The sequence below is a fragment of the Nicotiana tabacum genome, chromosome 9 (genome assembly GCF_000715075.1).
Source record: "Nicotiana tabacum cultivar K326 chromosome 9, ASM71507v2, whole genome shotgun sequence".
Classification (NCBI taxonomy): Eukaryota; Viridiplantae; Streptophyta; class Magnoliopsida; order Solanales; family Solanaceae; genus Nicotiana; species Nicotiana tabacum.
Genome location: NC_134088.1, coordinates 29,545,519 through 29,570,042, shown reverse-complemented (window position 1 = coordinate 29,570,042; position 24,524 = coordinate 29,545,519). Strand labels below are relative to the sequence as shown.

At 37.1% G+C, this 24,524-nt stretch overlaps 1 protein-coding gene across 1 annotated transcript; it reads left to right on the top strand.

The window, feature by feature from the left end:
* The first annotated feature begins 933 nt into the window (after positions 1–933).
* Positions 934–14,341, top strand: LOC107778772 (isoamylase 1, chloroplastic). Its single transcript, XM_016599074.2, has 18 exons — positions 934–1,463; positions 3,130–3,312; positions 3,468–3,560; positions 3,830–3,982; positions 4,449–4,540; positions 6,025–6,166; positions 6,243–6,350; positions 7,293–7,378; positions 8,033–8,104; positions 8,185–8,311; positions 8,616–8,702; positions 10,802–10,894; positions 10,972–11,130; positions 12,042–12,125; positions 12,726–12,806; positions 12,892–12,974; positions 13,058–13,175; positions 13,864–14,341. Exons 1-18 carry the CDS (start codon positions 1,107–1,109, stop codon positions 14,125–14,127), a joined length of 2,382 nt encoding a protein of 793 aa, XP_016454560.1. The 5' UTR covers positions 934–1,106; the 3' UTR covers positions 14,128–14,341.
* The last annotated feature ends 10,183 nt before the right edge of the window (positions 14,342–24,524 follow it).

Here is a 24,524-nt window from a genome sequence, read left to right as displayed (position 1 = left end):
TTATTTTTTATTGTTAAATATTTTAGTATAATATTATGATTCAATTTATATTTTATGTTATTTTTCTTGAAAAATATCATATATAGTTGTATTTTACTAGGAATAAAAAAAATTGGAGCACATATGTATTTTATGCTATGAAGATTTAACTGGAAAAAAACTCGAAAAAATATGAGAAAAAATGAGATTGAAAGATCTAACTTTGTTGATTTGATTTGATTTATGATTTAAATATTCGACATAATTAGTTTAATTTGGTAATTGAAAAATGTGAAAACAACCAAACTTATGTACACCCCTAACTAGCATCATTTAAAACGACAAAATATGATCTCTTATGTTTGATGACAAGTTTAAAGTAATCTCTTAAGTATGCACCGGGCATTTTTGGTCCTTTTAAGTTTGCTAAAACTTAGCACTTTTGATCTCCGACAAATATTTAACAATTTATGTTCATTAGATTTGACGAAAAATGTAAAAAAGATTAATGTTTTAAACAAAGGAAAGCTCCATCAAATCCTAGAAAATACAATACAAAAAATTACCGTAGACACAAAAAAGATATCAAAAATAGCTGAAAATCGCACCTCAAAAGACTGTAACAAACTTTAAAAATAGACTAAAAATAGCAGAAAATACAAAAATTATACCTTTAAATGTGAATTCGCGTTATTTTTTAATTTTTTTCCCTCTGTTCCTATCAAATCTAATAGATAGATTTCATTAAATATTTGATAGAGACAAAAATGTTAGATTTTGGCAAACCTAAACAACTAAAACTGCTCGGTGCATACTTGAGAGACTACTTTTAACCTAGTCTTAAATATAAGGGACCATTTTGTTATTTTCTCAATAAATTTCAAACCCTGCCGTTGCTGTCGCTTTCACTTTGCCCTACACTTTTGTCACTTCTCATTGATCAAAACTCCTTTCGAAACGTGCGCCCTTTTTTCTTTCACTCGACAGTTATGCGCTAACTCCCAAACTCACTCCTCTCAATCTCACTGCCACAGACTCTAGATCACTCTCTCTTCTTCCTCCTAATCCTCCAACCAAAATATACATACACATTTCTATATCTCTACATCACATTTTGCATCGTTCAAATGAAGTTACTTCATTGTCCTTCGATCTCTACCTACAAACCTAAACTCCATTCCCAAGACTGTCCTTTTTCGAGGAGAAACAGTGTAGATTTTGTGAGTATTGGAAGAAAATCGAGGATTTCAGTGGCGGTAGTAAATGCGGCTGCTGACAGTGGACGAGGAGTTAAGGTGGAGACTGCGGCCACGGCGGTGGTGGTGGAGAAGCCGATGATAGAACGACATCGCTTTGAGGTTCTACCAGGGAAACCTTTGCCGTTTGGCGCTACTGCAACAGACGGCGGTGTCAATTTCGCCGTTTTTTCGAGTCATGCCACTTCTGCTACTCTTTGCTTGATCACTCTCTCCGATTTACCTCAGGTAGTTCTCCGACTAAAAAAAATTATTTTATTTCTTTTTTACTCTCTCCATTCCAATTTAAGTTACACAGTTTCAATCGGCACTAGTGTAAGAAATAATTTTTTTTTTTGAAACTTATGATCATAAATATGCCATAGTATTCATCTGACTTTTAAACTTTTGAAACATGTCCCTAAACATATCATCAAAGTTAAATTGTTTTCAAATATAAAAATGTATCCTTTTTTTAAATGAACTAATAAAAAAATAGTCACAAACTAGAACAGATGGAGTAAATTTAACTTTATACTTCACATTCTAACCTTAATGAGATTTTTTCTTTATTTTTTCTTGTCTCGAGAAATTTTCAGTTTTAAATGTAGCTTATTTTAATGTAATTATGTTTTTTAAGGTTCATCCCTTTGGCCCAAGTAGCTGATGATCTACTGTATACAAATTCAATTAAAGTAATATTTTTTCATGTTAGCAATTTAATATTTAAAGTCAACATCGTTTCTTCTTTTTATTTTATTTTAAAATATAAAGTGATGGTGGTGTTTGGGCCAGCTTGTATGCACCCGACTATTCGGCCGGATACTTGTTACCTCCCGCTAGCACAAGTACTAGGTAACCTACCTACCAATGCTTGAGCAAATGGAAAGAGATCTTCCTAGCCTTTTTGCTTTCGCTCGATTTGAACTTGAGACCTCATGGTTCTCTTGGCCGCCACACCCTTGCGTACTTTTGTTAGTTGTGCTTCATTTGTATCCTATATTTTATCCTGATATTTGTAGCTTCCCCGAAGTAAAAAGCCTAGTATAACTGACTATTTTTTCTGAAGGTCAGTTTTTCTTGTAACAATTTTTAGTCCTAATTTACAATGGATTTTTCCGATGGTGCCTCATTGAGGATAGTGGTAATTGTATTAATTAAAAGAATATTAAAGTTGGAGGAAAGTATTTTATATTCCCATCAGAAAGTTCACTTCCCTTTTTTTCCCGTCTGATTTTGATGTTTCATGATGTATTATATCATCTAAATGAAAATGCTCAATCTCTGGCTTAAAAGAGGGATGCCATTTTTGCTATTGTGCGTTATATCAATCAATAACTCTTCAATCTCAAGTTAATCAGGATCGGTTATAATCATCTATATCAATTATTTTCCATTCAGGTTCATTTCATTCCAATACTATAATAATTCTCCTTTGAAGACAAATTCGGCGATTTCTAAATCTTGTACTTATCCCTACACTTATAATTAGTTTAATCCTAACTAGTTTGTATCACTTGTATTGTTCCTTTGCTTCCGTTGTGTTCTACTCTTATTTAAGTCTGGCTTAATTTCGAGAAATTTAGGTCTTCTTAGGAAACTTCCCTCCTTTTCATTTTAGGCTTGTTATATGAGTTATTATTCCGTGTTGTTCGGAGATGTAGATGGGGTTACAACGTAAATTCCTCTTTTAGGCTTGTTATATGAGTTATTATTCCATGTAGTTCTGAGATGTAGATGGGGTTACAACGTAAATTCCTCTAAAAAGATTATCTTCAAATATTTACAATAAGACATCTTATGGGGCTAGCTGTAACATATCAGGAGAAAGTTTATAAATTATATCCTTCAATACGCCATAGCACATCTGGCTTGTTTGTAGTTTCAGTTTTTCACCTCTTATTAACTCTTGCAGAAGAGAGTGACCGTTCAAATTTTCCTGGATCCTCTGGCTAATAAAACTGGAGATGTCTGGCATGTGTTCCTTAAGGGAGATTTCGAGAATATGCTTTATGGCTACAAGTTTGATGGAAAATTCTCTCCTGAAGAAGGACATTTCTTTGACTCTTCTCAGATAGTTTTGGATCCTTATGCCAAGGTCAGATAACTATAAAGTAAGAAATTTTTTCTGTTAATATAAGTTTGTTATTTCTTATTCAGATTATGCTTTCTTATTACAAATGACCTCTACTCATGCATTTAGTTATTACATTCTTTTGGCCTGGCCTGAGTCATTCTTGGATTTCCATCTAGGCTACAGTAAGTAGAGGAGAATATGGTGTATTAGGGCCAGCTGATGATTGTTGGCCCCCAATGGCTGGCATGGTACCTTCTGCTGCTGATCAGGTAATTGCAGTCTCTTAGTGTTCAGCATAGTCATATGTATGATCTGGTTCTTTCTGTTTATGTTTTAGTTTTACTTTTTCCCAGCTAACTATGGAATTGGTAGTAACATGTTAGAAAGACCACAATCACCAAAAAGCATTGTTTGCCTTTCCAACAGAAAAAATAATGGGTGGCTTCATTACTGTCCTCGACTTAGTTGAGACATGAGAATATACGGTTTTGTTTGTTTTAACATGTCTGTTTTACTGTTTGATCTTTGTTATTTTCAGTTTGACTGGGAAGGAGATCTACCGCTGAAGTTTCCACAGAGAGATGTTGTAATTTATGAAATGCATGTTCGTGGGTATACAAATCATGAGTCCAGCGGAACAAAATTTCCTGGTACTTACCGTGGTGTTGTGGAGAAACTTGATCACTTGAAGGTGAATGCTTAGTTGTTATAATAGTATATGTTATAGCCGGTAAGGTTAGCATATGATCGTTTTTTCAGGAGTAAGTTTTAGCTTTTCCGACATTGTTAGTCAAGACCACTTTTGGACACAGCAAAATTTGAGGAGGTTCATGCAAATGTTTTTCCTCTTTCATCTTATTGTAAGGGTCTGCATTCATATATTGCATTGGAAGGGTTTTTGGCTTTCATCAATAGTTAAGTCATGGACCATTGTCCCAAATTTATCTCTTTTAGTAAACTAGTGTATGAAAATTATAGTTGTGAGATCAGATGGCAAATATCCTGTGCAAAATTTGAAAGCCGAATTGCCTAAGTCTTAGACCGATATGGATCATGATTCATAAGTCATCTTGGTACCTTTTTAATGCATAAGTGAAAGTAAAGGAATCAGCTGGTTATGAGGTTTAAGAGTGGTTTATTTCCTGATATTTTTGCAGGAACTTGGTGTCAACTGTATAGAGCTAATGCCCTGTCATGAATTCAATGAGCTGGAGTACTATAGTTATAACTCTGTATTGGGTGACTACAAGTAAACTTCCCTTTTCACTTCTTGCAAAGAGTTACTTTCACACTTCGAAATTGTTGGTGTAGGAACATTAGAAAAGTTTTAACATGTAAGACTATACGTATGTTATCGCACATCTAATATTTGAAATGGAAATGATTAAGAATTTGAATTTCAAACTCATAACTCTCTCACTTGGATGAATTTCTTGCATTTCTGTTCCAAACAGGAGGGAATTTCTAGTTTCTGGACCAAAAGAATATGGTATTCTAATTAGCTTATGTCATGCTTGAGAGATCAAAAAAATTCATAAAATGCTGGAATAAGAGTGTTACATTACTGCCTAACTTTGCATGTTTAGCCTTTCTATCTGCAAATTTACTTTGCCTTTGTCCGAAGAAGTCAGACACCTAGAAAAAATTCAACTGAATTACAAATTTTGGGGTTGGGGGGGGGGGGAATATATCCTCTATGATGACGCAAGTTATGCATGCAGAAGCCTGCATCGGTGTGACTATGTTTTGGTACTGGATTCAATTGCTACTTTGTGGCAAAATCAGTTCTAGGTTTATTAGATTTTTTTTCACAAATATTTTTCTTAGGATAAACCCCACACATTAGGTGGTTATTTTTTCCTTCTCTTTTTGGGGTGGGGAATTCTAAATGTAACTAACTGATGTTGTTGCCTATTTTGATTGGGGAGAGGATTCTTTCTTTTTTCTTTTTTCTTTGGAGGTGGGGAGGGTGGTACAGCAATTCTGAAATTAAATTAGTTGATGCTGCTCCCAATCCCAATTATTGACTTGATGTCCGAGTGGGGTATAACTGATGTGACAAGTCTAGCTCATAAAGACTGATTACGAATCTCCCATTTCAAAGAGAAGACTGATAAAGAATCTCTTCATGCTTACTATCCAAAACTGTTAGATGCTCAGAAAGATAAAAGACAAGCGAAAGGAAGAAGTTGAAGAGAGATTCTATGAGAAGCGTAGATAGCATATTTTTGAAAGTCCTCTGAGAATAATGTGCAATGATTGCCAGCAGAATGTTCTTGCATGCAAGAGTTGGGACAGTTGATTTGATTGTCTCTTTTGCATTGAGCCCATATATGAGATTTGAACCTGATTTTTATGCATGGGTAGTGTGACAATGATGCTAAGATCATATGATGATAACACTCACACACCTACATTTGAAGATATTTTAGGCTTAACTAGACAATAAGACTGAACATGGCATAATTGACTTCCGAACTTATTCATTATGTTCTAAGCTGCTTGTACATGACTAGATAGTAGCTATACATGCTAATGATATCCCTTTAGTCAGTGGTATATATCCTTGACAGTGGCTTGACATATTTTTTTTTCATGTTGTTCCGTAAATTAATGTGTTAATCCGAGCACTGCACTTCTTGAAGATTTTTTCAACTACATGAAAATAGGGGAATCTCAAGAAAGTATCGACTTTGTGGTCAATTTTTGTCTTATGGGATATTATCTTTTTAGGTTTAACTTTTGGGGCTATTCTACTGTCAATTTCTTTTCTCCAATGGGAAGATACTCATCTGCTGGTCTAAGTAACTGTGGCCTCGGGGCAATAAACGAGTTTAAGTATCTTGTTAAGGAAGCACATAAACGTGGAATCGAGGTGACTAATTACTGGAGAAAACTATGGGTTTGTTCTCCAAAATTTGGTATATTCTCTTCTGATTGTTCATTGGCAGGTTATCATGGATGTTGTTTTCAATCACACTGCTGAAGGAAATGAAAATGGTCCCATTGTATCATTTAGAGGCGTTGACAACAGTGTGTTTTATATGCTAGCTCCTAAGGTATGAGTGTCACTACTAATCCATGCACGTCTCTATTGTTGGTGTTAGTTTTTTAGCTCAGTTTTTGAAAGGGAAAAAAAGAGTCTATAGTCTATTTTAAGTTCCATATATGGAATCATTTGCTTTCTCTAAAATTTGTTATTGTGAAGTTGCTCCACTGTTATAAATTGATTAGTTCTTTCGAATCATGGAAATATACTTTTTGCTATTCTAAGATAATTAACCCTGCAATTGTTTTTACTTAAGTAATAAAAGAAAATAATTAAACGCTGCAATGTGGTATTCTCCACCTTAAGCTTATTATGTTCTCTATATCCCTCATTTCATCAAAGTCATAACAAATGAAATTGTTAAGTTGTGAGGCTTCATTTTATGGCGGTAAGCACTTTAGTGACGGTAAGTATGGTGCAACGAGCAGCAACTTCGTCAGCAATGAGTCATGCCTTTCAATCCTGTCATCCTGGTTGAAGCACTAAAATGGAGAGACTTTGTCTAGTGCCATAAACTGCTGCCCAATGGGTGAACTTAAATATAAAAGCTTGTGTAATGGCTGCTAAAGAAAGTCGTACCAGAATAGCTTTAATATTTGGTTGCTTGGAATTTTGTGATGTTGTGTGGCTTCTTTCTTGGTTGGTGCTTTTCTATGAAGAATAGGGACTCACAAGATGCTGAGTCGTGTATATTTTCTTGCTATACTCATTCCGGGGTCATTGTTTTTCGATTGGTAGAGAATATGTATCTGCAAAAGATCTGGTGTGTCAACAAAGTTGTATTAGGAAAAAAACAATCTATAATTTAAACATTAGTAAAAATGTTCTTACTTCAAAGTTCACTTCGTTAAGAAGGAAGTTTTATTTTTTGAAGTAATTTAGAATTATCATATTAAACCTTGGACTTTAACTCTCTGACTCCAAGATAAATATACATCTCATGGCTTTGCAGGGAGAATTCTACAACTACTCAGGATGTGGAAACACCTTCAACTGTAATCATCCCATTGTACGACAGTTTATAGTGGATTGCTTGAGGTAAGCTAGTTTCATCATGTCATCTGCGGGATGCCAGCGTACTTTCTAGTTGTTGTTGGTCTGTGAAGATGATAACATGTATTACAACCTATTTTGGAAAAGCAAGTGCAAAAGCCACCTGCTGTGTTGTCAAAGGTGAGCTTAGAGCGCGCTTAAGCCCTGAGGCGAGGCTCAAAACATGTTGAGCGCTTCCCCTAGCTTAGCGGGCGCTTCGGTGTTGTCATCAAGGCTTTAAGGCATACTTTTCCTTTCTAATGAGCGTAATCCTGAAAAGGCGACACTAAACAATTGATATTTTACTTTATCGTAAATATTTTTTAATTTCTTAAAGCCTCAATAGATCTTAAAGTTTTTTTGCGCTTTTCGCCTTTGATAACACTGGTTTAAGGACTGAAAAGAAGACTTCAGGGGTAGCCAAAATACATATCATAGATTTAGTTAACATATTTGAGGTTTCAACTCTGACAATATGTCAGAGACCTGAGTAGGTAGATGAACTTCTCTGCTATTTAAAGGCTCAGATTTCCGTTTCTTTAATGAATGGGGGTTCCTTTACAGTCTATATCCTGCATATGAGTTGCATATTTTCTGCTCTGACCATGAAATGTCCTATGTTGATTATAATAGAAAAGGTATACTTTGCTCTCTTGACAGATATTGGGTTACTGAAATGCACGTAGATGGCTTCCGCTTTGATCTTGCTTCTATCCTTACAAGAAGTAGCAGGTATTTCTGCATAGCCTCGTATTTCTTGTCCTTGTTGAAATGTTGGTGAAAAGTAAGTTTTTTTCTCTTTGAATTTTCAGCTTGTGGGATGCTGTAAATGTCTATGGAAATTCAACTGATGTTGACGTGATCACCACAGGCACTCCTCTCACAAGTCCACCATTGATTGATATGATTAGCAATGATCCAATACTTCGTGGAGTAAAGGTACTTAAGTTTCCCTATGTGTTCCTTTTGAGAAAATAAGTTAATTTCCACTTTCCTTTAGGAGGACTAGTATGTTACCGCCATGGCAGCATTTAAGGACAGCAAATGCTATCTCGAACTGGCTTCGACTTTCTTCTGATGATCTGTACATTTATGGTGTTATCAGCTTCAATTTTTCCTTCGAAGAGATAATGTGCCTAATTTTACTTGTTATCTTTTTACTTTTGCAACTTTTGCCACCTGAATTTTGGCATGTTCCTTTTCTTTGGGTGATAAAATGCCTAAAGTTTCCTCTTTATAACAGCTTATAGCTGAAGCGTGGGATTGTGGAGGCCTTTACCAAGTTGGCACGTTTCCGCACTGGGGTATCTGGTCGGAGTGGAATGGAAAGGTCAGTTTGGAGACATTTTTTGGCGATGACTATCTTCATTTCAGGTTGTTCGTAGTTTGAGGATATGAGAACGCAGACAACTGGAAAGAGAACTAAAGTAATAGAGTCATTTCATTTTATTAGTAAAGGTTTCATGCATAGTAAGTAGAGTTTCAGCTGTTTCTTTTTGGCTTCCTGTCTCATGAGCTGGAATATTATACTCCCTCCATCCCAATTTATGTGATGGTGTTTGATTAGACACGGAGTTTAAGAATGAAAGAAAGACTTATGAAATTTGTGGTCTAAAATAAGCCGTAGAAATTTGTCTGGCTATAAATAATTTCATTAAGGTTAAAACAGTATTTTCAAAGGCGCACTTTTAAGCCCTGAAGGGAGGCAACAAAATATGTTGAGCTCTTCGCCTCGCTTAGCGGACTCTTCAGTCTCGTCATCAAGGCTTTAGGACATGCTTTTCCTTACCAATGAGCATAATCCTGAAAAGGCAACATTAAACAATTGATATTTCACTTTGTCGTAATTCTTTTTCAATTTCTTTGTCCATATATTCGTTAGGACGTCAGTCTGAACTTCTGTCTCCCCTAGATTCAAGGTCAGCAGAAAGATCATATGATAGGTTTTTTCTTCCTGAGGAAAGTTTAGACAAGAAAGAACATAGATAAAAGAATCGAAATCCTGTAGTGGGCTACTCATGCTTATAACTGTTAGTGTTGGTGACTGCTTGGACGTTTTGAGGCTTCGACATTCATGTGAATTAGCTAGTGCTCTAATGTATGTAAAACAGATCTAACCTTTTCTTGACCAGGTTGAAAGCTCTACTGAATTCACCAAGGCCTTGTTTACTCCATAAAAAAAAAAAACAATTTCACCAAGGCCTTGAAATCGGCATGCATTAGTTTCTGAGGCAAATATATCAAATAACTGATGATCCCTCTTGCAATACCTAACACAAAATCACTGTGTGTTCTTTTATGGTTCTTCCTAGCCAGTATGATTGCAAAAGAGACCTGAAGCTGAAGGCCAATATAGTTTTATACTTTAGTCGTAAGATTATAAATTTAAGCAATTCTAGCCAAGGGGGAATAGATTCATATATGATCTTTATCGTAGGTTTATTAACCTAGGTATCAATGCAAATGAAAACATGGTAATCACATACTGGAACCATCACGAGATGCAAATTTTCAAATGATTGAGCTTGCATTTTCTTTCTAGTTTTCTCACCATTAGAATTTGATACAGGTTTTTCCTGGAGACCTCACAGTCGCAGAAGTGGTTAGGGTGGTCAGATGACTGGCCTATAAACAACCACCCGTAGTTACACTTATAATGCTTGACTAAAATAGTAACAGCTTATACCCATTACCAAGCCGTTGCATGTTGTGTGTTATTTTGAGCTGATCAACTATGGAGCTCGGGGCTTGTCAAATGTAATTCGGGCACTCAAGTATGCAACTCTTTAGGTTCACATCCTTTGTTCTAGACACATGTCTAATCTAGGCTATCTTTAAGTTCAGGGAAGCATATTGACTATGACCTATGCTATCCCCTGCAGTGTTTATTTAGTACTTCAATAATCTTTTAGAAAATTACTAAGTGTTTGGAAATTGACGTGTAATTAACTGAAGTAGTTTCCTTGAAATCAATGGATATCCAAATGCTCTTAAATTCGTCAATTTAAATTGCTTGTCCTCTATTCTCTGACTCTGTGAGCACACGACTAACTTCAGTAGCTAAACATCTTGCGAAAATTTCGGGGAGCAAATTGAGATTCACCCTAACCGAGTTGGATTTGTTTTATTTATGGGAAGATCTGCTTGAAATGTTTATTTGTATAACGGGGTATCTCTGTAGGTCCTTGTTAGTCAGCTGGAAATGCACTAAACTTTAAATAGGATCAGATCCCTAGGTGCTACTACTCAGTTGGGACTTTATTTTTCTATTGATGTCATTTAGAACATTGTTCGCTGTGTATAAATTGGTTGCACTCCTTTTCTGATATTTCCTCTTGGCCTGTTGCTAACCAACTTTTTCCTTTCAAACATATAAAAACAAGAAAAAGAAATCCCAACCAGCTCTCTTATGTTTTTATTTGGTTTCAGTACCGTGACATAGTACGGCAGTTCATCAAAGGCACAGATGGGTTTTCTGGGGCTCTTGCTGAATGCCTTTGTGGAAGCCCAAATCTATACCAGGTATACTACTTTAGAGTTCTTTTACCTTATAGGTATGGTGCTATTTGAGCTATTTGCATTCTTTGGTGTTCAATTAGGAGGGAGGAAGAAATCCATGGAACAGTATAAATTTTGTGTGTGCCCATGATGGTTTTACTTTGGCTGATTTGGTGACATATAATGATAAACACAATTTGGCAAATGGAGAGGACAACAAAGACGGCGAGAATCACAATAATAGTTGGAATTGTGGTGAGGTAAATCTCTATGCACGAGTCTATATATCTTTTGAATCTTTTCACTTATTGAAATCTTTTGAATCTTTTCACTTATTGAAGCTGTCTTGGTGGTTGGCGTCACACTGTATAAAAGCAGATTGTCTTAAAAGTTCAAATGCTATATTTTCCTTTCTTTTGCTCTGAGATTGATACTGAATAATGTCCAATATCGTAGCATTCGCATCCGTGTATTAGTGCATTTGGAAGTATCTGCATTTTCCTTGTGCTCAGTCTTGCGATTAATTGTTTAGATGTTGTAATTGATTTTTTATGATGAGCTTTCACGGTACTTCATACCGTCTCTATGTTCGTTACTTCATGTGTGATCTCTGCATGTACCATCTTGAGTGTTGTAATTAATAGCGCTAGTCGTTCTTTCTGTTTTGCGTAGTACTAACATCCTCCTTAAATTAGTAAAGAGTAGCATCACTTAATAATATATCATACACGGAATGGTGTTTCTGTGAATGCAGCAAAAATTGGTAATCTGGGTACTAACTTGGTGTGAAAAGAAAATGAGTGTTATTTCATAGCTTTCTAGTTGCTGATTCCTTGTTAAAATTTCTTTTAGTTACTTCAACCAATGAAGTAAATCAGCATACTAGGTTTATTATAGTTAAGATGGTGCTCAACTTCCCAACTGAGACTTGATCTTAAGGTTTACGTGAAGAGGATTCTGTTACGCTTCTGATAATGAGATGTTCCAGCATGGCTAGCTTCTTGTTTGAGTATGGCACCGAGGAAATTCAGATAATATTGAGGCCGGTCAATTTAGTGTTATGGGTGCTTCCAAAGTTTTTCAATGTGGATATGAAGGCCTGTGCAGTACCTTACCATGATAACTTGGGATTTTTTGTTTTCATTTATAACAAGCTACTTCTTCGTTGTAGGAAGGAGAGTTTGCAAGTATCTCAGTGAAGAAATTGAGGAAAAGACAAATGCGAAATTTCTTCCTCTGCCTTATGGTTTCCCAAGTAAGTTCAATTCTCCGCTTTTGATGTTATTCAATAGAAAGTAACAGGTAAAAGCACCAACATGTTGATATAATAGGAGATTGGATTGTCTTTTGCCTGCTTCTCATCAATTTTGTATTATGAAATCTGATCATCCAACCTAAGATCATAAGGTAAGGAGTGCCACAAGACAGTATATACCGCTTTTGACCCGATTCTTTACTCAATGTCTGACATTATATAACTCGACATCTCCTACACGTGGGATCCTACTTTGGAGTTTCATGTATGGACTTGAGTTCGGATTTACAAGTGAGATGGTTTAGTAAAATTTGGCTCTAATACCATGTGAAAGGCTTTGAGCGTCCAACCAAAATTCAAGGCAAGGATAATTCCTAGACCTTTATGTACCCATCTGAAGGGCTTTCTATTATACCTAATGTGGGATAATATAACTCAACAATATAGTTTAATCTTATGATTTGTGTAGCTACTTCATTTTGCCTAGAAGTTCGTGCATTTCTTCTTTTCGAAATGGTTGTTCCTACTCAATCAGATAATCATTTCTTTGATATATATTTTCTTCTTATAATTAATGTTTTTCCATTTGTGGTTCTTCAGGGCGTTCCCATGATATATATGGGCGACGAGTATGGTCACACTAAAGGAGGAAACAACAACACATATTGCCATGATAATTATGTAACTGTGTACTACCATTTAAAGTACTACTATTCCCAGATGTAGGTCAATACATAGGTTCACTAATTGCAAGCCCTTTCTATAGATTAACTACTTCCGATGGGATAAGAAGGATGAATCTTCATCGGAGTTTTTCAGATTTTGCTGCCTTGTGACCAAATTCCGCCAGTAAGAATCTAGCCTCTTTTTTCTTCCCCTTTCTTTCAGTTTCCGGTACTTTCTAAGCTATTAACTGTTGTTTGCGCTTGCAGCGAATGCGAATCACTGGGATTAGATGGTTTCCCTACAGCAGAGAGGCTGCAATGGCATGGTCATGCTCCTGGAACACCAGATTGGTCTGAAACAAGTCGATTTGTTGCGTTTACACTGGTATTCCAGTAATTTTCGTTTAAGTATTTAGTGGTATCATGACTTAACTGTGACTCCTTACCCAACTTCTGTAAGGAACCTCAGTGTCAGACTTATTCCTGGTATCTCAAGTATTGTCACCTTTCACTTTTCGCGAGTCACCTTCACTAATACTTTTTTAAGGTTTTCCTAAACATATTTTTCATACTTTAAGATAAAAGTTTTTTCATAAAATAGTATATTTATTTAGTTTTTGCATACCTAAATAGAGTATGAGTTATATGCACTTTCAGTGTAAATAGTTTTTTACACTGTCAGTCTATTTTCAGCTGTTATATCAGATTGCTTTCCATTTTTTAAGTTTACCAATTAAGGTTTGTATAAATAGTTACTATTAGTTGTCTTTTAAGTCACCTAATGGTGTAAATCTTCTTTACACTGTCAGTGCATAGAACTTATACTCATCTAAATATTAGGTTCAAGTGATGAATTTATTCATTATTCCCTATTAACTTAACTGTCAGAAACCATAAATTGCCAATATTTCTTAACGGGAGGAGTATAATTGTAAAAACATTGTCTTGTGATCATGGGAGACCTCTAATAGATTATGATCATATTTCACATGCCTAATCAGAGACTCACACATATTTTAGTACCTTCGCTACTGTATCTACTGATTGATATATACGCTTGAATCAAAATGCAGGTCGACAAAGTGAAAGGAGAATTATATGTCGCCTTTAATGCCAGCCATTTGCCTGTAACAATTACACTTCCAGATAGGCCTGGTTATAGGTGGCAGCCTTTGGTCGACACTGGAAAACCAGCACCATATGACTTCCTCACAGATGACCTTCCGGGGAGAGAGACAGCGGCCAAACAGTATTCTCATTTTCTCGACGCCAACCAGTATCCAATGCTCAGTTATTCATCCATTATTCTTTTACTTTCAACTGATGATGATGCTTAGTTTCATTCAAGCTGGGCTAGGTAAAGCCGCTTCAGTATCTATACCTGCAGTGAGTTACTTCGTAAATACATGTGCAAAGCAGGACATAACGGCAACCGGACTCAGAGGAATCAATTTTTTTTTTAAGATACACCTTGTATCATAATCTTATTTATGTAAATTACCCAGTTATCTCCAAATTGATCATTATAGAAGGATATTACCTTATACAAAACAGGAGAAAGGACTTTTTTTTTAGTAGATTTAGAGATTAAGGGGTCCGTGTGACCTCTAGGTCACAGGCTCGAGCCGTGGAAGCAGTCGCTAATGCTTGCATTAGTGTAGGCTGTCTACATCACACCCCTTGAGGTGCGATCCTTCCCCGGATCTTGCAGGAATGTGGGATGCTTTGTGCACCGTGCTGCCCTTAAGAGATTAAGGGGACCGAGCTTGTAAGTGAAGTCAGCAGCACTAGCTTATCTTATTATGTTTTCCTACAGTAGTTTACGGTCTAAAGACCCGTTAGCCTATGTGGGAACAAAAATTCCAAAATTCAAAACTAAGGTTATGGTTCCTACAGTAGGTGATTTCTTTCCATCTATGCAAGCCATGAAATGTAGTAGGTATTTCGTGGAACTAATCGAAGTAAGCGCACAACACAATTACAAAAATTGGTTATGGTTACCTGTCACAACCTAAAATCACACCTTAAGGATCGTAATGACACCTAGTCTCTAAAACTAGGTAAGTTGATCACTTACACCATTTAAATCAATTGAGCTTGATATTATGATGCAAAGTTTAATATAAAAGCGGAAAGTAAAAGCTAATACAAGCTAACATAGCAATAATCACAACAAATCCCCAATACTAGGTAGTACATAGTTACGAACTCTAGCTGAATACATAGAAATATCTCAAAACAAAATACAATACTGTTCGAATAGAGAATTAACAGTATAATTAAAAGGAAAGGATTTTAATGGATTGCGGTAATCGAGCAGCTCTACCTTGAATCCTCGCGATCAAAGAAGCTGACAGTGCCTGGGTCCATAGCCTCTAACACCTGGATTTGCACAAAAATGTACAAAAATGTAGTATGAGTACACCACAGTCGGTATCCAGTAAGTATCAAGACTAACATCAATGGAGTAGTGATGAGGTTCAAGTCAAGACACTTACTAATCAAATAACATGTGCAGAATATCAATATAAAGCTAACAACGGAAAGCAAAATAAATAAATGGCACAAAGAGATATCATGTGATAAAACATCAAAATAATCAAAGCACAAATAAAATACAAGTGAAAGTAATTAAGGAAAAATGACGACAGTTCTAATCAACAAACCGTTCCGACACATATTTATAACGAAAGTCACCCCGAGGCACTACACCTCATAACCACAAATTTCAAGTCACAAGTCACGAATCTTACACACATAGCACCTCGTGCCCACATTATTAATCACTCTTGCACGACCAAGACCTCATGCCACAACATAAGTCACAACCGCATGGACAACTCACGTGCAAATATCACAATCCGCCCGGCATGGTCACAAGCTCAATATCACAATCTGCCCGGCATGGTCACATGCTCAATATCACAATCCGCCCGGCGTGGTCACGGGCTACCAGTCCAAACCATATCGCAGAGAAAACATATATACAAGAACACATGTACATGATCAATGAACATCAAGTTTCATCCTCATGGAATGGTATAAATGACATATTACGGTGTATGCCTGTGCAAGTGTACTAGCACAACTCAAATCATCAAGAAATATCAGACATCGAGTAGTACATTGGGAATGACACAACAAATCACGTAATACGCATGACACACACAAGGAAGTCATAAGCACAAGTAAGAATACCCTTTTTCATCAACAGCACGCCCTCAGGCCATCCCATATTTTCCCCACATAGCCACCCTTATCTCACCGCATTGACAATATCATATAGCCATCTGTATCGCTCCGCCCAGACAATATATCAATAGCTATCTATATCGCTCCGCTGAGACAATATATCAATAGCCACCCGTATCGTGTCGTACAATCAACAATAGTGAAATGCCACCCTTATACTCCGCACAATCAATAATAGTGAAATGCAGCCCTTATGAAACGGAAAATAACTCGACAATGAAAGATATTCCATATAACAACTTCAATTAAAAGCATATTAATAACCTAAGAGTCTAAATCAGTCAATTTTTACATATAAGCTTGGGTACACACTCGTCACCTCGTGTACACGTCTTTCACATAGTACAAATAATGTAATTAGACCAAACCCCACGAGATAGTTTCTCCCACACAAAGTTAGGCAAGATATATACCTCAAACAAGCTAAATCAATCCTCTATAAGCCCTTCCCGCACAAATCAACCTCCAAGCTACTCGAATCTAGCCAAAATAACTTAATATCATAAATAAAAGCCATACGAAACGATTCCGAATAATAAAGTTTCGATCTTGAACAAGAATAAAAAAGTCAACCGAAAACGTTAACCTCGGTCCCGCACATCAGAACTCGATACAAATTCCGAAAATTCATTCCAATAGGAGTCCAACCATACCAAAATCATTCAATCTCGGCCTCAAATCGGCCTTCAAACCATCAATTTATGTTTTCGAAAAGCTTTACTAAAATTCTTAATTTCTCCAATTCAAATCATCAATCAAATACTAGAATTGAGGTTGGAATCATGAAATATTAATAAATTCGAGTAAAAAACTTACCCCAATCCAAATCGTGAATATCCCCTTCAAAATCGACCTAAACCGAGCTCTCTAACTCAAAATGTGATAAAATAACAAAAGCTCTCGAATTAGAGTACTATATAAGTCTACGTAGGGGTCCTCTTCGTGATCACAAGACCTACTTTGCGATCGCGAAGAACAAATCATAAGCTGTCAAAATTCCCTCTACGCGAACGCGGTCTAAAGCCCGCAAACACGATCCCTCAGCTAATCTGGCCTACGCGAACGCGACCGCACGTACGCAAACAGGAAGGCCAACCACTGGCGCTCTTATAACTCTGCCTCTACGCGATCACGCCCCTGAGGCACTGCGAACGCGGCAGCTATCTTGCGAACACGATGTGCAAATTTTCAGCAACCTAAAATAGTCTTCGCAATCGCGAATGTCCTTCTGCGATCGCGATGAACTGCAGAACATTAGAAAAACCAATAACTCCAAACACATGAAGAAATGGTTCGTAGCCCATCCGAAACACACCCGAGGCCCCTGAGACTCCGTCCAATCACACCTACCAATCCCAAAATATAATACGGACCTATTCGAGACATCAAATTACACCAAACAACATTATAACTACGAATCGTACCTCAATTTAAACCTAATGAACTTTCAACTTTCAAAACTCTTGCCGAATCATACCAAATCAACTCGGAATGACCTCAAATTTTGCATGCAAGTCCCAAATGACACAACGGACCTATACCAACTTCCAAAATTATGATCCGAACCCGATATCAATAAAGTCAACTCTCTGTCAAATCTATCAACCCTCCAAACCTTCAACTATCCATTTTTCGCCAATTCAAGCCAAAACAACTTAGTAACCTCCAAATCCACATCCAGATATACGCCTAAGTCCAAAATCACCACAACCTTTATTTTAGAGTAAAAAACATAAATAGGCAAAATTTAAGAAACTTTTTCACAAACCTAGCAACATCAAGTATTTTACATATATGGCCATTAAATAATTCATTCCCTAGCAGATAGCTTTAAATCTTGCACCTAAAATCACGCAGCCAAAACATTTTATTACCTTAAAAAAGGTTAATTAAGTTACACTATTCAAAAAAGATTTTGTACTTAATTATTACTTATATTACATAATTTGGTTATTCTCATTTCCAAAAAAATAAAACTAACAAATCTGGAATATAACATGTATAATAATATACATATGGAATCCTAGAATATAATCTCATAATTGTGATAATATACGTTGTATAAGTCATGTATAAATTGTAATAAACTATGTACAAATTACATTAGATAACTTATATACAATGTAAACCATGTATAAATTATACCAGATAATATACCAAGTAAAAATCACGTATATATTTATGTATTTTAACATAAATTCTCCAACCATTGTATATATTGATTGTGTATTAATATTAATAACAATGAATAATAAATATATACATGAAATATATAAATATATATAGAGAGAGTACGTGATTATATATAAATGTGTATATGCACGATCTAATGATGATAGTTAATAGTATATGAATAAAATTCTAATATGTTAATATACACAACATAATAATGGTATTTAATAGCGTATAAATCACAATGCTATCCTTTTAGAAGAAATATGGCATAAATCAACGAAATAGAGGGAAATTTCTTTGATATTTTTGGTATATTTTGGTTTATGGAATGAGAGAGAAAATCTGAAATTTTATTTTTTGTTTTTTTTTGGAAGAATTTGAAATATTATTAGTGTTGGCAGAGATGAAAAGTGTTTCCTTAAATATAGGTTATTTACACCGTAAGACTGTTTTATGAAAACGGTTTCCTTCATGCTGGCCTTTTGACTTGTAAATGAGATTCCCATTGTAGCGGCATTTAAGCCGTTATATATATTTAAATAATGCTACATGTGTAATAAAATTTGCTATTATTGCAATAAACAAGAAATACTATTAGTTATGAGAATAATTTTTGTAAAGAGATCATCCACGTAAAAAAAACTCTTTATTTGAAGCAATTATTCGCTCCAAGACGCACGAAGGTTAGAATTCCATAGAATAGATAATATGGATGGGATTGTCTATAGTGATAGACAAATGAAAGACTTTCTCAAGATTCTGATTCATCCCCTTGAGATTTTAAAATTAAAATAGGTTGGGTGGGCTTGCAAATTCAATCGGTCTCGATGAATAAGTAAACAATTGAATTGGTTCAATTGCATGGTGCCAACGAAATCGAGTGCTAATTCCCATTTTATTGAATTAACTGATCGACGTGCTAGCGGACATTTATTTTGAATTCGATAATTTTTGCGGATCTAACGAAACCATCCAAACTCTGACCCGAGATCAAATACATACAAAGTCAAACATGGTCAACTCTTCCAACTTAAAGCTTTGAAATGAGAATCATTCTTCCAAATCAATCTTGAATCGCTCGAAAACCAAAACCAACCATACACACATGTCATAATATATCATATGAAACTACTCAAAACCTTAAATCACCGAACGGAACGCTAAAGCTCAAAACGGCCGGTCGGGTCATTACATGAAGAAGGATACTAACCCTTGGAAAAAAGCTGTGAAACTTCATGTTCTTCGTAGAAGACACCGTGAACAACAACAATCCAATTATGCACAAAAGCAATCCAACAAAAGAATCAGAGATTTCATCACCAATTGGTTATGTGGGATTGATCTTAGCATGCAACTTTCTTGTTATTTCAATCCCATGTTCCAACACAGATTTTATTGAGATAGAACATTATCAAGGCACCACTAGTCGTGACAATCAAAACATTGAGGGTGCAACTTATTAAGAAACCAGATAACCCCATTCACCAATATCCACTATGTTCATTTGAGTGCCTTTATGGATTTTACTAAAGAATGTGGTTCTTTATCTTACTCTTTACGCGTAAAGTAAAATAAGCACTAAAGTAAACACAACAATTTTTAACGTGGAAAATCACCCAGCTCAAAAGGTGCAAAAACCACGACTTACTACTTAGGATTTTCAACTTCAACTTTACTAGAACAATGAGCCAAATGTATCGATTACAAATCTGTAACTCAATACTCTCCAGTACTCCTACTTCAGCCATTTCATTTACAAGTTACTCTAACTTGCAAACCTAAACACTCACTCCAACTCACTGATTGTTTATGACACTTTGATTACAACTCAATTTCCTAAAACACATTTACTACACTGACTCAAGAAGAATACAACACAGATACTCGACTTGAGTGTAGAAAATATGCTTCTTCAGTTGGTGTGCTCAAGGATGATCTCAGCAATCTAAAAAGATAGTATTTAAATTTCCTGGACTCCGAGATCTTTTAGGAGTCCTATGCGTAGTCATCTTCTCATTTGATAGGACTCTTACTATTCCAAGACTCCATAAGACTTGGTGTAATGACCTGACCGGTCGTTTTGCTTTCTAGATCCCCGTTCCTCTAAATAAGACTCTCAGTATGTGCTTTTACTATTTTATAACTTGCGGGGATGGTTAGTTCGGGTGGAAGGGTTCGGGTTGAAATTAGAACACTTAGTTCCTTAATATCGGCTTAAAATGGTTAAGTTTGACTTGAGTCAGCATTATAAGTAAACGACCTCGGAATCGGGATTTGATAGTCCCAATATATTCGTATGATAATTTTGGACTTAGACGTATGTTCGGATCGGATTTTGGATGACTCGGGAGCATTTCAGCGCTTAATATTGAAAGTTGACGCATTGAAGGTTTTCGAGTTCTTTAAATTTGGTTTGAAGTAGGTTTTGGTGTTATCGAGGTCCCTTTGGGATTCCAAGCCTGGGAATAGTCTAGTATGGTGATTTGTGACTTGCATGCAAAATATGGTGTCATTTCGAGTAGTCTAAGTATGATTCGGCGCGTTCGGAGCAAGTTGGAAGAACTTGAAGTTCATGAGCTGATTTGATTTGGTTTGGGGTGCAATTCTTAGTTTTGATGTTGTTTCATGTTTTCCGAGGGGTCGAGCGAGTCCGTCTCATCATTTTGAACTTGTTGGTATTTTTGGGTGAGGCTCTGGGGGCTATTCGGTCGAGGTGTGGAATATGGTTGAGCTTGGAAGGAGGGCTGAAACAACAGGGGTTCTGGTGCAATCGCACCTGTGAAGTACCCGCCACAGGTGCGAGCTCGTAGAAGTGAGCTATTGATCACAAAAGCAGCCTGCGTAGACTGGCCAGTGGTCACAGAAGCGGAGCAGGAACTGCACTTGTGAACTCGCAGGTGCGAGGAAGGCGATTACAGAACCTGAAGGGGACCAGCCAGCCTGGGTTCGCAGGTGCGACGCTTTCTCCGTAGAAGCGGGCTCGCAGAAGCGAGGTTTCACCCGCAAATGCGAAAATAGAAGACCTGGGCATGGTCCGTACCTACGATGATTTTGTCCGCAGAAGCGATCGCATGTGCGAAAACTCCTGAAGGCAGTGAGGTCCATTTAATGTCGGGACTTGGGCTATTTTGGTTCATTTCTTTCACTTGTTGGACGATTTTAGAGCTCTTTGAAGATGAGATTTCACCTAGCACTTTGAGGTAAGTAATTTCTATATAAGATGAGTTTAATGTATGTATTTTGGGTAGATTCTTAACACATAAATTATAAAAATTATGGGTTTAGTTGAAAAACCTAAGTTTTGATAAAAATGGGATTTAACCACGAAAATGATTATGGAATTGGATGAAAATCATGAGGTTATGGGTAACAATTATCTTCGAAAATTTCTGGAATCCGGGCACGTGGGTCCGAGGGTAAATTTTAGGGATCTTTCAATTTGGGTTGGGTAATTACTCTAATAGTTAAATTATGAACTTGTGAATGCATATTGATTATATATAATATTTGACTAGTTTCAGGTTGTTTGGCACCAAGTTGAGGATTTAGAGCGGATTTGTGTACCGGAAGTGAGCTTGAGAACGAGGTAAGTCTCTTGCCTAACCTTGTAAGAGGGAACTCATCCCCTTAGGTGTATCTTGTTATGTATTACTTGTGTGGGGAGCTACATACGCACTAGGTGACGAGAGTCCATGCGTAGCTATATTCCATGATATGTCCGGGTAGTTTTAGATCCACATCATGCCTTAATTTTACTATTGTGTTTATTATGCATATTAATTATTTTGAATAGAACTGAGGCTAGGGATTTTAAAGTTGCAAATTTTAAATTTAGATTTCTTATTTTTGGAAAGAATTGAGGAAATACATAATAACTTTGAGAATTCCATGTCCTCTTGCATCGAAAGTACTTCCGCGAGCGAGGTATAATTCTCTACTCTAATGGGAGCGGGTCATTCGCCTTGGCAATTTAATAGATGCATCTATGGTTTGTATCGCTCGACCCTCGGAAGTGTACACATTATTTTGGATTGGGCCGTACGACCTCGGCATAAATCGTGCGTGATAATACTCAAAGCCCGATTACGCTTGATATTATTTTATGGCTTGAGAGGTTATAATCTGTTTAATGACCAAAATTGATTTGGAACTAGTAAGTGTTAGTCGAAGACTTTGGAATTTACTATCAGTTAAAGAATCATTTATTCACTGCTTGCTATTGTGTTATTATTGTTATTCATATATTTCATGCCTATTTAGAATTTTTGTATTTTATTTGCTGGCCCATAGTAAGTGTCGATGTCGACCCCTCGTCACTACTTCTTCGAAGTTAGACTGGATACTTACTGAGTACATGATATTTATGTACTCACGCTACACTTTTGTAGTAATTGTGCAGGATTTGAGACATGTGCATCTAGTGTCCGCGTTCATCCCCGTTATCTGGAGGCTTAGTGGTGAGCTGCTCTCTGAGTCCGTTTTACAGCACCTGCAGCTTCTCTCTTTTGTATTTTCTTTCTGTCTTTCTCACTTTTAGACAATGGCTTATGTGTTTTGTATATTCTACTAGTTGCTCATACACTTGTGACACCGGGTCTTGGGAACATGCTAATAGACACTTTATTACTTTTGAGTATTTATTTTATCATATTTACTCTTTTATTAGTTTACGCTTTACTTTATTAAATTTTTCACTTTTTATTTACTTAATAAATAAAAATCAACTACTTTAAAATTATTAAAAATGAATAAATATATGGATACTTCATCGTTGGCTTGCCTAGCAACGACGTTGGGCGCCATCACGGCCTATAGGAGGAATTGGGTCGTGACAACATGGTATCAGAACACTAGGTTCACGTAGGTCTCACAAGTCATGAGCAGACCTCATAGAGTCTTGCAGATCGGTGTGGAGACGTCTGTACTTATCTTCGAGAGGCTATAAGGTGTTAGGAAACTACTTTTCTTTCATCTCATATCGTGCAGTTGATGTTGTGATAAGTATATTTCTCTTATTCTCTCACAGATGGTGAAAATACGTGCGACAGATGCACCCGACCGTGGAAGAGCTGCTCCCCCTATTGCTAGAGGCCGAGGCAGAGGCCGATGGAGGGCTCCAGCTCGTGGTAAAGGATAAGGGCATCATAGAGTTTCTCCAGTTGTGCTACCAGTGGATCCATTGTAGGATCTTGTTATTGAGGAGCAGGGCGAGGTGCCCGCAACGGAGCTTGCCCAAGTGAATTTCATGTCTGCGCCAGGATTCCAGGAGGTCGTGGGTCGTATGTTGCGGTTCATGGATTCTATGACTCAGGATGATTTATTTCCAGCAGACCTAACACCATCTCAGGCGGGAGGGGGAGCATAGACCCTTACCGCTCAGGCTCCAGGGCATGTAGCTATCGTGTATCAGACCCCGTGCACACTACCCATGGACGAATCTGAGCTAGTTGCAGCAGCTATACCTGAGCCGCATAAGCTTTTGGATAGATGGACCAGGCTACATCCTCCTGTCTTTGGAGGTGAGCGACATGAGGACCCCAAGGACTTTATTGATCGTTATAGGGACAGGCTACACAACATTAGGATATTAGAGTCCTATGGGGTGGACTTCACCACCTTTCAGCTAGAGGGCAGGGCCCGTAGATAGTGGCAGTCCTATCTTCTCGGCAGGCCGGCAGGTTCTCCTCACTTGACATGGGACCAGTTCACACGCCTCTTTCTGGATAGATATATTCTACCCTCTCAGAGGGAAGAGCTGTGATTACAGTTTGAGCAGCTTCAACAGGGTCAGATGTCGGTGACCGACTATGAGGCGAGATTCTCTGAGTTGTCTCGCCATGCACTTATGATACTTCCCACCGATGCAGAAAGAGTGTGAAAGTTTGTTGCGGGTTTACACTCTAGTATCCAAGCCACTAAGGCTCGAGAGATCGAGATGGGGACTTCTTACAAGCTAGTTGTGGAGATAGCTCGGAGGATCAAGGGTGTTTGTCAGTGGAGACGAGAGCAGACGTCGAGAGACAAGCGGTTTCGGTATTCTGGACGGTTCAGTGGTGCTCAGTCTGGGGGAAGAGGTTAGTTCGTGAGGGGTCAGTCTAGTATGCCCACATATCCAACATCGCCGCCTCCTCGGGGTGCTCCAGTGCGGCCCTATTTTAGCGTTATTTCAGATAGCTTCTACCACCCGCCAGCTATTCAGGGTTCCTCCAGTGGGTATTTAGGCCATCAGGGTCAGACTTTAGGTCAACAGTCCACCGTTCTGAGGGGTTGTTTCGAGTGTGGGGATCCTGGCCACATGAAGAGATTT